Source organism: Antennarius striatus, chromosome 16 (assembly GCF_040054535.1).
Source record: "Antennarius striatus isolate MH-2024 chromosome 16, ASM4005453v1, whole genome shotgun sequence".
NCBI classification, from domain to species: domain Eukaryota; kingdom Metazoa; phylum Chordata; class Actinopteri; order Lophiiformes; family Antennariidae; genus Antennarius; species Antennarius striatus.
In genome coordinates this window covers 14034202-14048972 of record NC_090791.1, presented here as the reverse complement: position 1 = coordinate 14048972, position 14771 = coordinate 14034202, and the positions used below count along the sequence as shown (strand labels likewise).

General features: G+C 40.6%; 1 protein-coding gene across 3 annotated transcripts in view; it reads right to left on the bottom strand.

Annotated features, from left to right (window-relative positions):
- Positions 1-14771, bottom strand: part of aatka (apoptosis-associated tyrosine kinase a) — a 32026-nt gene that overhangs the window by 7154 nt on the left and 10101 nt on the right. The window contains exons 2-9 of one of the 3 annotated variants that reach the window (XM_068335898.1): positions 9921-10054; positions 6534-6675; positions 3661-3740; positions 1717-1835; positions 1507-1594; positions 1251-1384; positions 468-552; positions 251-372 (exon numbers count right to left, since the gene is read on the bottom strand). In XM_068335898.1, the coding sequence (XP_068191999.1) occupies positions 251-372; positions 468-552; positions 1251-1384; positions 1507-1594; positions 1717-1835; positions 3661-3740; positions 6534-6675; positions 9921-10054 (904 nt within the window). Of the gene's footprint in view, positions 1-250; positions 373-467; positions 553-968; positions 1068-1250; positions 1385-1506; positions 1595-1716; positions 1836-3660; positions 3741-4099; positions 4890-6533; positions 6676-9920; positions 10055-14771 lie in introns of those variants that run through there. The other 2 variants (XM_068335896.1, XM_068335897.1) reach the window with 2 other exon arrangements.

Below are 14771 nucleotides of genomic sequence, written 5' to 3'. Positions count from 1 at the left end.
AGCATAATCAATCACAACTAATCACAGTGACTAATCTATGCATATTATTCTCATTTTTGAGATAAAACTGACTGTGTTAAACCTCAGTAAATGTTATTAGATGCATCAACTCTCAAAAAATAAAAAAAACAGCCTAATCCTGTGAATCCAAAGTAATATATTAACAATATTTTGTAAATTAAATCAACATTATGGCACTTCATTTGCATTTTTTTATGTGCAAAGAAAAACTATCTATGATGTATCTCACCATATGTTGCTGCATTTTGTTTGATCGACTACTAGCAAGTTTCCATGGACCTCATCTATGAGCTCAGGTGCAATCCAGCGCAGTGGTACCCAAATCTGGTCTTGAGTTACATAGTAATCATCCTGCAGAACAACACCAACAAACATATATGAGTACTGCTTATTGTGAGGACTAAGCGTTAAATAAAAATAATGACGTTATTACTTGACGGTCTGACCTTGTAATTGCTGTGAGAAAGGCCATAGTCTCCGATCTTAACTGACATTTCTGATGTTAGCAGGCAGTTTCTCAAGGCCAGGTCACTGTCAAAACAAAGGAAACTGTCATCTAATACACTACAGATAAGCTGAATGAGCATGCTTTTAGGTCATTTTACTTTGAAATTTCCTTGAAAAGTTTTTGATTTATCTCTGAGGTTCTCACTGATAGTGGGGCTCAGTTGAGAAAAAAAAATCATTAACTGGGAAAAATGTGATCAAACTAGTATCCTTAGTGTCTAAATAAGAATTTTTATACATATTTGTTGATAGGGTTTAAAGTACCCCTATAATTTTCGTGACTGATACTTTATAATGTTTGTCCTCTGTATAGTCAGTGTATAAATAAAATCCATTCTTTCTTAGTAGTTGGATTCCAATACTGTCACTAAATAGGTCTAAATGCAATAAATAATCTTCCATATCCACAGCACTACATGAAACATACGTTTATTTCTCACCTGACCATTTGACGACAGGCTAAAATAAACTTCTCTTTGTCTAATTGCACTTCCTCCACAGATATGGTATTTCACTTGGCAGCCATCACATGGCTGAGAAGTCACAAGGGGTTCACCTCCTGCAACAAAATCACTGATGCTGGAGTTTTGTCACAATTACTCAGGCAGCACCAGGATGTTGTTGCAGGAAGAGACCATCAGGAGACACACAGGACGGTCTTCTTTTCTGGGTTATTAATATAGATGAAGATGGATAGAGCTGAAATGTCTGCAATGCTGTACCTGTGTATGAAGTTGTATTTGTGCAAGTGAAGAAGGCCTGAGGCAATGTCACAGGCCATTCGCTGGAGAATCAGAGGGTCAGGAGTCTCAGAATCAGCCATCCGACAACTACGTAGATAGGTCTTCAGATCACCCTGAAAAGCAAAAGAAAAGTTTAACTTTCTCAGTGATCCAAAACTATGGGCATAGGGAGGACTTTAAGAGGTATTTGGTATCCTGTGAATAATCTGAATTTGATTATTAACACGTGTCCCACCAGAGGGCAAAACTCCATGACCAGCAGATAGGGAGTCACATCCGAGCATTGAGTCAGGCACTGTAGAAGAGCAGGGTGCTGGAGGGTTCTGGGAAAAGAAACAAGATTTGAGTTGGTATAAATCCGCATAGACTATACATACAAGTCATGATCTGATCATTCAATATGCTTTTACATGCAATGTGACCCCAGGTGTATCTGAGGACTCACTGGTATGGCTGAACCTCCTCCAGGAACTGCATCTGATCCTGGACACTGGCACTGGCCTTTAGCTCCTTCACCACCACCTGGGTGGTGCTGAGGCCTGCATTGACCTCACCAAGCAAAACCTGAATCGTGCAGAAAGGAGGACGTAGGAATATAGACCAGAACTTTTTTCGAGCAATTTCCCACTCATTTAGTGAGACCTTATGAGAAAAAAACAATGGGAATGGTGTCAGAGTAACTCTGGAAGTATTACAGCAGCATGGACTGTACAGTAAATTGTGAGGAATTCACTGTGACTGTGATTTTCAAATCTTCCTCCACTGAATCCACACCCTCATACAAGTGAAAGATTTGTCTTGGTACAATGAGATCATCACATTACCACTGCATTCCGCGCACACAACAAAGTACTTTGTGTGGTTGAAACAGTTGGGCCAATAAGTATTGGGCAACCTAAAAAATTTGCAAGTTCACCCATTTAAAAAGATAAGAAGTTTGTAATTTTCATCATGCGTACGCATCAAGCGTGTAAGACAGAATGTAAAAAAAAAAAACAACATCCAGGAAATCACATTGTATGATTTTTTAAAAATTTATTTGTGAAAATGGGTGGCCAATAAGTATTATTATTCCGACCCCCACTCATTAACAGTATGAATGGCACCTGTTTGAACTGATTAGATGCATGAGAGACCTGCACACACCTTCAAACTGTCAGACTCCAGTCTTCACCATGACCAAGACCAGACAGATTCCCAATAACATCACAGATAAAATTGTACAACTGCACAAAGCTGGAAGAGTAAAACTGCAATTGGTAAACGACTTTGTGTGAAAAGATCCACAGTTAGAAACATTATTAGAAAATGGAAGAAGTATAACATCACTGAGAACCTCTCTAGAAGTGGAGCTCCATGCAAGATCTCACCTCATGGGGTTCGAATGATCCGTCATCATGAGATGAGATCCTGCATTACCCGAAAGGTTTCCCTACTAAACAAAAACCATGTAAATGCCCGTCAGAAATTTGCTAAAGACCATCTGGACGATCCAAAGGAGGATTGGGAGAATGTGATGTGGTCAAATGAGACCAAAACTGAACTTTTTTGTTTAAACACCACTCACCGTGTTTGGAGGAAGAAGAGTGCTGATTTGCATCTCAAGAACACTACTCCTACTGTGAAGTATGGGGCTGGAAACATCATGATTTGGGGATGCTTTTCTGCAAAAGGGACTGGAAGACTGGTCCGCATCGATGGCAAGATGAATGGGGCCATGTATTGTGACATTTTGGGTAAAAACCTCCTTCCCTCAGTCAGAGAATTGAAGATTAAATGTGGCTGGGTCTTCCAGCATGATAACGATCCAAAGCACACAGCCAGGAAAACCAAGGAGTGGCTCCGTAAAAAGCATATCAAGGTTCTGGAATGACATAGCCAGTCTCCAGACCTCAACCCAATCGAAATCCTGTGGAGGGAGTTAAAACTCCGTGTTTGAACTCCCTCTAGAGTTCAAACACGGAGGAAGAAGATCTAGAGAACATCTGTGCAGAGGACTTGGCCAAAATACCACCTAAAGTGTGTGTAGACCTGGTCAGGTACTTCAGGAACCGTTTGACCTCTGTCATTGCCAACCTAGGCTACATTACAAAGTATTAAAAGTAGGTTTTGCTGGCTGCCCAATTCTTATTGGCCACCCATTTTTGCAAATAAATTGTTTAAAAACCATACAATGTGATTTCCTGGATTATTTTTTTACAGTCTGTCATGCTTGATGTGTACCTATGATGAAAATTACAAACCTCTTTTTAAACAGATGAACTTGCACATTTTATTGGTGGCCCAATACTTATTGACCCCACTGTATGTAATAATGACCAAAATGGCTTGTCTGGATACAAAAACCCAGATATTGTTTGTTTAAAGAACAAAAAAAAGCACATTTTACCTTGCCAAACCAGCCATGACCAATCTCCTTTAGATACAGCAGACTATGCCGACCAAGGTCTGTGGATTTCAGCAGCTGGACTGGAAAGAACAGTGAGAAAGACTTAAAGATTATTCTTAGATCAGCCAAACAATACTACTTCAACACAAAATAAATGATAATGACATAAGAAACACCTCATTGAAAGGAAATTAAGGAAAAACATAAAAGTGATATTTCAATAATAACGGAGGGAAACACCACGGATGAGTTAATGAGGGAAAAATAGAAACTCCCTTTAGATAAACTCTAAATGTACATTTCCTCAACAAAATGTTACATAGCTTAGAAGGAGAAAATGTCTCAAGGCAAAAAAAAAAACTTTTTCGCTAAATCAAGTAAGTGCTAGAAATAGAACATTCTAGAAACAAGGACATAAGTCATGTACAAGTTCAAATACCTCCTTGTATCCTCATATTTTAAGAATGGTGATGGTGAGCAGAGAGGAGATGCTGATGGCGCAGTGGAGCGGCCAGCCACCCTGAGCACAGGCACTGTATCCCAGGCAGGGATGTAGGGCTGGTCCAGAGTGTGAGAACCTGCAGCCCGTGGCCCCAGCCTCAACCCCAGGCGTCTTAGCCTCATTGTGCGTGTGTGAGAAAGAGCCCACGGTCGCAGTGTGTGTGTGAGAGAGCCTCGGCTGGATTTAACCCTCCGAGCCCTTGCGCAGCTGAACAAGCTCGCCACACCGCCTCTCCCAGTCTGCATCGAGCTCATCCTCCAACTGGGATACACACAAACACACACACACTGTCCTCGTCTGGAGCTCTCCAGCTGTCGAGCAAACACAACAAAATCCTCGGTTCTTGTACAAGCTACTTTCGAATCTACTGTAAACTGAGCTGATTGGAAACTTCTCACAGCTCCGAATCAGAGGCGCAATCTTGCAGATGGTTCCTCGCAGGAGTTCTGAGGTGGAATTCAGCCCTGGACCAGATTTTCTGGTCATGTATCACGCCCGATGTGACACTCACGCATGTTGGTAGTGTGCTGTTTGACGTGCCAGCCCTGTGCACAGCTTGAAGATACCCAGTAGTGACATAAAGCCCACGTAATGTTCAGTGTCACCCAAGGCAGCAGCATTCCTCTGCCCAGAAGGACAAACGCTCCTCTGTCAGACGCAGAAAAGACCTCTATCATACACTCTCTCCACCCCTATCTCAAGTCTCCCCTCCCGATTCTTAGGTCCTGGTGCATGCCACCACCCTTCCCCTGTCTCTCCTCATTCTGTCACAGACCCTTCACTGTGTTCTCCCCATAATGCCAGTCCTCCACTGGTGCGTTCCACGGACATTTCAGCCTAGCCTTATGCTCACCCACTGCCCAGCCGACTTAAATCGGTGTCATTGTTCGGCCCACTCACGCACACGCTCACGCTACATCTCCTGGTACCCAGTGCACCAAACACACACACAGACACACACAAGATCCATTCTTTGCTTTGGAACGCCGGGCAGAGGTTGTCACAGGGATAACACTACTCCCCAAAACCCCTGAGCCTCCACCGCCCCTCCCTCAATGGAGAAAGGAAAGAAATTAAGAGGTGGTATTATTCCAAACGTGGAATGTGTGAGCGTGAGTGTGCATTCCCGTCCTACTCGTGACATTCCCGGAGAACACGGTAGGGTCACAGCAAAACAAAATGGATGGGTCAGTTTGTGTGGAATGACACCCACACGTAGTCGTTTCGCAGAAAATCATTTTGTTGCATTCAAAAGCTCTACATGACCTCTTAAATAAAAGATTAGCGCAACAAGTGAGAAGCGAGGTTGTCAGATCAATGGCAAATAGTAGGCTGTGTTCACAGAAGATAAAGCAATGCCCAGCTCATACAGAACACAGCACTCATGGTCAGAGCTTTAACTATTTAAATGGTGTTTTTGTTCCACAATTATGTCAGTGTGGAGGTGGTTAATTTATGAAAATGTGACGCTAATGTGTACACTGGAAGCTTTTCAGAATTTTTTTTCCCTGTGCTCAGCCTCTGTATATAAGTCAGATATTTGCAAAGCAAAAAAAAATAAACCTTCATATTTTAACTTATACCTTACATACAGGTTAAGAGGTGATTTTACTGAAAAAGGAAAAAAATGAGAACATTTTCCTGCTAGATAATGAAACAAGACTTTCTCTTTCACAATCTTGTCTCTCGTCCTTACCATTTATCCATTTCTCACCCTGCAACACCTGGGCCAATCATACTGCCGTAGCTGTGGAGGACAGAAGGGAGGCTACCGATTGGTTGTGAGACTGAGACTGCCTTGTCCAATCATTGCCTGAGCTCACATCCCAGGCTGCCGAGCCCTAGCTCACCACCCATCTGACTGAGCACAGTGCAGCACAGACAGCAAGTGACTCATGTAGGGAGAGGCATTTTGAGGACCCAGGATTGCACACATGACACATACAGACACACACACACACACACACATGCATACATGCACAAACATTTTAACTAAATGGACGAGTGAGATGAAAGATGACCTGAAGAAAAATGAATATGCTGTGAAGATGCAGGGAAGGATCATGGACACAGAAAATAATAGCAAAACTTAGATTATTTGTATTTGTGTTTTTATTACAGAGCAACACAGATGTGTGGCTCTTTTTGAAAGACAGAGTGGGAAAGGTATAACAAATAAAAGAAAGACAAAAGGGGCCATATCGGAACTATGATTGACAGAACATGCAGGTTTACGTCCTCCAAATCAACATTTAATGTGTCTCATAATCCAGTTTGCCTCCTAGTTTGGCAGCAATAAAACAAAAGAGCTAGGAGACGATGCTGACAACAAAGAAAACGTGGTGGTATGTGTTTATGTTCAGTTTCTTACTGGATCTGCCGGGCTGTCTGGAGACAGGCAGGGAGACCTCCGTGAGGGGAAGGATGTAGACCTCAGGGCCGTTCTGGGAGGACGGTGAGGCCAGGCCAGAGAGATCTGTCTGGTACTCTTCTCCATCAGTATTGTCAAACTCCTGGTGCAAAAAACACAGACTGGAATTAGTGATCCGTTTGGAGCCACCCGTTCCCTGAGTTAGTAGGAGACAATGATTCTAATATGAATGCCCACCTATGACCACAGTCATAAGTCACACAAACTGTACGATGGGAGTCACTACAAAGTAGCACTGATGCGTCTGTGAAGAAAGAGCCCCATCCTTTTCCTCCTTCCTCACATTTACAAAATTGGTTTGTACATATTTTGTAGCAAAAAACATAAAACATGATTTCATATTGATATTTATCTTTTTTGACAACGTAAAAAGCACATGATGCTTTTCATTTCATTTCACCAGTTATGTCATTGCAACAATGCTTTTAGCAGTATTGTAAAATAAAAAGAAGATCTGGTAAATGTGTGTATTACCACATGATACTCAAAACACATGTGCAGTACAAGAACAGAACAATGTTGCACCAGCATTTGAGTCAAATCCTTACTTCACATTGTCTATTATGTTTTTTAATTATTTCCAAAACAAGTATTCTCAATTTATCCATGTACAAATAAGAAACGGCAAGGAGAAATGCAGGAAAAAAACACACTAATCACTAAACTGCAGATTCACCTCCTTCCTCCCTATAAAGATGGAGGGAATAGAAAGAATGACCCTCTTTCCTCCCCAGCAGACCATACCCACACCCCTCAGCTCTGTTCTCTATATCCCTCGTAACCTTCTTTCTACCCCCATACACGGTCATTCCCCACGGTTTGCTGCAGTGTCCTTGCTTCCTAATTGTGGTAGCTTGTTTCTATAATGGTCTGTCCCTCTAGAACCCCTTTAAAGTGCTATATGTCAGCGCTGATCTGAAATCAAATGGTGTGGTTCAGTGTAGGAAGGAGAATAGGTTTAGTCTTCACCCAAGTAGCTATTAGTTAGTGATTGTAACACACAGACCCAGATCACACTTCCAGCTATATAGAGGTGTTTGTGGCACAGACAAAGGAAATCATAAACAATAGTAAGTGATAGTGATAATTTGTTCTGAAGAGGCTGCCATGTTGAAATAGAAGTCAGATACTGTACTTATGAATATCCCTTTACAAAAATGAAGAAGAGAAAGGCTTAACTGACACAAAGAGTGATGCCAGTCTCCATGTATCTTTTCTTTTTTGTTTTATATATATTGCAGCAGACATCACAGCCTCCCTCTTCCCACTAAACATTTACAGCTGTACCTCACAAAGCGGCGTTCAATGACAATTCAAATCAATCTTGTAGTTTCTTAGACTGAGGCTATGTGGGCAAACCAGACTCTAGTCTGACCTCAGAAGCTCCCTCCCTTCCATCTGCTGACTAATGAACTGTCAAACACAACAAGTCTATCTCCCACTAGCAGCCGCCATGGAGGTAAAGAAGGGAATGGAAAAGAGGAGGGGATGAGAAAGGAGGCCACTGGTTTTAATATGAAATATTTGAATGGCTTTATGTGTGTGTTTGTGTGTGTTCTAAAACGCAAGAGCAGGAGAGAGAGAGTGTGTATGTGCCTGTGTGTGTGTCTATGTGTGTGTGTGTCCGTGTGTGTGTGTATACAGGATGTGTGTATCATTCAGGAGAACCATCTGCCACTCTCCGCGGTGTGTAGTGTGAAAGCGAGCACCTGGCTGTGAGTCAGCGTTGCATAGCTCCCAAGAGAGCCTTCAGTTTAGAAAGCACTTAATACCCCACCTCACATCATGTGCTCCAGTAAGAGCACGGCGCAGAAGGAGAATAGAGATTTTTTTTATGGACAGCAGAAATGCCACAAGAATATGCACTTTATTATAATCAGGGCGGTTTGGGGAAACGCCAGCACCAAAAAGGGTGAAGAGGAAGAATATTCACATTTTAGGCAACAATATATATATTTGTTAGATGAGGTTTGTTTGTATCCTTTTAGTGAACCTTCAACAAATGTACTTTTTTTTCTAATTTGCCATTTACCAGATAAATGAAAAGTAAGTCTATGCATAAAGCTTCATCCAATGTATGTAAACCATTAGTAAACCAGGATAGTAAGCAAGAAAACTCTCAAACGGAAATGAGGACTGATGCTTTTGAAGGAAGACATAACAGAATTCTAAAATCCACTGGCAGCTCCGCATCAACTTAAAACTGTTGTGCAGAGTTGTGTAGAGTAGTACCTCACGTCAGACACTGTTTGTGGTTCATGAGCAATACGACATTAATAATCAAAAACCGATGAAAGAAGGAAACATTTCAAACTGAGAAGTCATGAAAAAGAACACAATTTCCTTATTTTTGTCTGAGGAGGCTGGCACTGCTGTCTCAACATTTACAATCTTTTAAAATTAGTGATGGTGTATGCCATCAAATTAATGGGAAATTCTTTCAATTGCTTGTAAACAATTGCTTTTTCTTTATTTGTTTCAATCTAACAGGGTTTCGAGGATTATGGATTTTCACTAGTGTTGGTGTCAAGGAATAAAACATGCCTGAACTGAAAAAAAAAATAGTAGATGTTAAAATAACACAGTCGGGGCAACATGACTGTCATTCTCAGTTACGTGTTGAAGAGGACATTGACTGCAGATGTGTTGCGTTTGATAATAGCAATGAGACAATATCCTCTGCAGGATTTAGTGTCATTTCAACCTGGCCAACCCGGCTTAAAATGATGCCCGATAATGAAACTACAGCTTTTAGAGGAAAGAACATTCAAATGTAACAAATACTGAACATATGTTTTGATCCTAAAGCTGTAAAATGAGCAGCACGTTAATGGCAAACTTTTAATGAGGAACTTCTCCTCCCTCTCTCTCTCCATATGCTGCCTGTCGTTTCTCCATTAGACCTCATCGGCCGCTCACTAAAGCGCTGATGTGTGACACAGCATGGCTGAGTCATGCTGGCAGCTGAATGCAACACAGAGACAATGTGTGCCAGCCTGAGACAGCTAAGGGTAGTCGGTGGCATCATTTGTATTCAAAGAGGTGTTGTTGTCGGCAAAATACTTGAACAATACTGAATATGATTGTTATTCCAACATATCCTGTGATGAAATATTAAAACACCGATAAGTACTCATCAATAGATGTGTTGATTAACTGATAAACCAATCAATGGAACATTTTCAGAATGTTTTTTATAGATCTGTGTCTATTAGTAATCGTTCATTACATGCGATGCCTAGCAAGTGTTGGTTTCTAGTTGCGTTGTGCCCACATACAATTTATGCCATCTTCACCACCTCCAGTAGGGGGCAGCAGTGAGCTCACCTTGAAGCCCATGTCGCCCTTCTTGCAGCAGAGGCAGGCCAGCATGAGGAAGACAAAGGTGAAGAGGCCAGAGAAGGACACGGCTACCACTGCCAGGGATGAGGGCCATGATAGCTCACTTAGCGTAGCCCCATCTGCAACATCACAGGAAGATTGTGTTAGCGGGGTGGAACGGCACAAAGATCGTACAGCAAACCGGGTCAAACAGGAAATTAAAAACATACAGATAAAGGTGATCTGTGCACATTTTATTTTCAGCTTGAAGGAAGACATGTGACTCACCGTTACCCTTCTCTTTTGCTTTCCATTTGTTGCTACATTATGCAACTTTGAACAACATGCAGCCTCCTGTTGTTTATATTACAATTTTTATATCTACATATCAGGAGGTTACAAGTCTGACATCACCCATGAACACAATCACAGGCTCTACTTTAATAAAGTGGAGTCTGGGTGTAGCGGTGCATAATGTCTCCCTGTAAACAACTGTGACGAATAAAAAGTTCCAGCGATCCGGTTCTTGCTTTTTGCAACAGTTTAGTGCTCTAAACTGTTGTCATGTTTGTGATTCAAATTCAACCTGAAATGTATTTAATTAAAGTAACTACTCTACAGAACAGAGCACAAAATGCTGTTAAAGCCAAACACACATCAAGAGCTGTCTGAATGCAAAGCATTTTAACTGCATAGAAATTTTTTCATTAAGTCTATGACCAGTAAACAAACAGCAAGCTATTGATTTTGGGTAATTAATAATTCCTTTGTGCTGCTGTGAACACATGTGCAGCACACATATCACGAGGTCTGTTTAGCTGTAGCACAGGTCAGAGGACTAGATGCCACAGTTTGGAGCATCTCCATATGATCCAAGTTATAGTTAAGACCCTCTTGCCAGTACAGATGGAAGAGATGAGAAGAAAAAGGAGAAATAAGGAAGTGTGAAAGAAGAAGAGATGGATGGAAATTGAGGGAGAGGCTCAGACAAATATAAATATACATGCGCAAACACAAACTATAAGGAGCACACATAACTACGCAACCTTCAATAAACACATTTAGTCCCAGTCCTACTCCTAAAACAATTTGTGTTTAAATCTGTGTTTAAATCTTAATACTCATACATCATACATCTATATGTCTCTTCAACACAAGGCCAACCTTAAATAAAGCATTTTTACACCAAAAGTATTTAAAAAAATGTTTCAGTGATTCATATTCAATCAATGAATTATTGGCCTGCTAAACCACTGCATTACATTAACCATCCACTGGGAACAATTTAGATGGTTGCCTCCACCTCAGCACACCTCTGCGGAAAAAAAATGCACATCTACCCTCCAGTAATAAATAATCTACCTTAAATAAGATTGATTTTATCACAGCCCTATGTTTTGTTTAGGTTCCTGTTTTATTTACTATTAGCCCCTTCATATATTTTAATTGGTTACTGTATTACGCTACTTTGAAGACTGTTCAACTATAATGATCATTGATTAAGTAGTATTTGCCATTGTTGGAGCTGCTCTATGGACCTTTACATTTTAAAGGGTAACCCAGGCGCTGGTCATGTGACCAGATTAAAAACTCATGCATCAGAGTCCTAGACATGCTGAATTTTATGTCTCAAGCTTTAAACAATGCTGTATTATAAAGATAAATATACCTTTGTGACCAATCCTCACAGCCAATGAAACTTAAGGTCACCCTGATGATGTCATCAAAGTTTTTTTTTCAGACTTCTCACAGAACAAGTAAAATGAACTCCATGCATTGAGTTACTAATAGTTCGGTTGTTGGAGCATCCTACGTAAGCAGTTATCTCTTTAAATAGGCATAAAACGACCTATTTCTAAATTTTTCATGTTGTTTTGTATGTCACTCCATTATGTTCCGAATCTTAACTCTAAGCAGATTTGATCACATAATTTCCCAGCAATTGCAGTTGCTAAACTTAAATAGTACACCACAGGCCTCCCAAGGATGAGCTGTTAAGGGAATGTCTCAGGCAGCAGAAACCCAACAAGAGTGCAGAGTAGGAGGAGCAGGCAAACTGGAGGGACATGGCATGTACCACCACCAAGTTGAAGAGGTGGCAGACTACAAGAAATGCTACCAGTGACTGGAAACCACTTGACTGACATGTCGCAGACTCTAATCATGGGACAAGAGCATTCAATACAAGACAGGCTCTACCAGAGTAGAGCAGACTATGCAAAGATGTCCCTGAGACAGTCCAGCACATAGCAGCTTGATCAGCTTACGTGTAGAGACACAACCAAGTGGCTGGGATAGTGTGCAGGAACCCAGTATGTAGGAGAAGTACCTAAATCCCAATGGGCCATACCACCACAGGTGGCTGAGAATATATACTGTATATGTAGGTGTGTGTGTGTGTGTGTGTGTGTGTGTGTGTGTGTGTGTGTGTGTGTGTGTGTGTGTGTGTGTGTGTGTGTGTGTGTGTGTGTGTGTGTGTGTGTGTGTGTGTGTTGTCCAAAATAAAAACAGACAGAAAGTGCACCATAACTTCACTCCACAACATAACTTCATAACTGACTATCTCTTTATCATAGCCCCTGTTAGTGGGTAAAATACTGTATATTAGGCAGCAGTTTTGAGAACAGTATTTGTTCTCAAAACTTCTGTGTTAGAATACAGATTGCTAAAGAAGCTAATGCTGGTTCTAATGGAAACTTGTCAGAAAACACACTGCGCCACAGTTTGATGGCTATGGAGCTACAAACACACAGACCAGTCAGGGTGCCCATGTGAGCGTCAGAACTAGACTAGGGATCAACGGAAGCAGGTGGCCTGGTCTGATGAATCACATTTCTTTTTTTTAACATGACATGGATGGCCGGGTTCGTCACTAACACAGAGAACATATGGCACCAGGATGCACTATGGGAATAAGACAAGCCAGTGGCGGCAGTGTGATGCTTTGGCCCATATCAGTTAAGGCCGGGAACACAATGTTCCTGATGTTACAGCCAATATGACCCTAACAGCAAAGGGCTGCTCTGACTAAAGTTCGATCTTAACACCATTGATAAAGAGTATATGCATCAAATTTGAGGATCAATAGTTTCTATGTAATCCCAATGACAACCTTGTCAAAGAGCAAACCAATTTTTATATTTTTTCTCTACGTATTTCACTTTTCCTTATACAGCACAAATAAATTACCAGGTTGGTTCACAAAGGAGCTTTTTATAGGTTTTAGTGTCAATGATTTTGGTAGGGTCATACCATCTCTAATTGTTGCCCCCGCGACCCGGCCCCAGATAATTGGTTGAAGATGGATGGATGGATGGATGGATGGATGGATGGATGGATGGATGGATGGATGGATGGATGGGACTTTTAACAGAGCTGGAGGAAAAAATATGGACAGAAATTAACTGCCCTCTTTCTCACAACCATGTTTTTTTTTCCCCCACACTGTGCTGTGACATGTTGTATTCTGTTTGGCTGTTATTTCAGTACAATTCACTACACAAACAATGACAGCTGTGCCTAAAAGATGAGTTTGTCTGCTCATTTCTTAATGAGTCTTCTTGCTATAAATTTCCACCAGGAGCAAGAGAAAAAATATTCCCAAAAGAAGTCTACTAGTAATTAGTGACTGCAGTCTTTGCAGAATCCCAGAGCATAAGTAGAAACCTTGTGGTTGTTGACAAATTGTATTTAAATGTAAGTGGATATAAAACGTTGGAATTTTAAAAGTCAAATATAGTCTTTTTAAAGTATTTTCCAAAATTTGTATTATATAGCTATCATCAGTTTATTCCTACTGAAAATCCTCATGCATAAACATTATGCAGCCTCGGCCGCAACTGTCATGTTTCTACAGGTACTGAAGAACTGGATGATGAACTGGAAGCAGAAAATGTGATTTAAGGTGTAAACTATTTTTTAAAATTGATTAAATTAAGCACTGATTGTGAGAATCAAGTTCAATGTTGCAGTGACTGAAACATCCCAAATGATTTGTTCTCTGTCTCTCTTTTCCCTTCACCACCTCGGCCTTCATCTGTGACTCATCACTTGTGTGTCTCGTCAATGCATATTAAAAGTAGTTGAGTAAAATCTTCCATTACCTTATTTATTCGATATATGTGTTTGTTGGCAGCATTTTGAATTTGGATTCCAGAAATATACTTCAAACAGTGCATAAACATGTTATACAAAATAAAGCCAGTCTATATTGTTTTTTTAAGAATTATGGTAAGTTTGTTTTATAGTAATATTGAGCCTATAGGGCTCCACTGACCAAAGACTAAAACCCCCCTGTGCTTATCTTAACATCAGAACTTCTCATTTTTTCAATCGTCTTATTCTGTTCTGTTTTTTTTTCGGTCTTTCTTATTTTTTTTCCACCAAACCAGACCCAGAACTGCTCCAATCTTTTCATGTTACTGTTTGATGGTGTGCAAAGTTAACACAGGGTCTGCTGATATGTATTTGTAAATAGTCCCACTTCCAATTACTTAACCCTTCAATGTAAATAAAGGTATAATCATCATTTGAGCCGAAGTACTCCACATAAATCAACGTATTTACCTACATCACCACCAATCCATGGACTCTGACACAATGCATCATGGTGTTTTTCCTATTTTAGACCAAAGTTTAGTCTAAAATAGAAAAATCAGCCGTGTTTGGTCACTAAATTTTCAGATATCCAAGGAGAGGCTGCTCTCCAGTGAATCACGCTTGTTGACAGTGTTATTGTGCTATGTGGATGACAAAACACTCTTCATGAAAGACAACAGAAAGAATCCAGGTTAGGATAACTCAGCTGCCCTTTATGTAGATTCAAATATTTAAAAAGTCTTTTAAAATATAACAGAT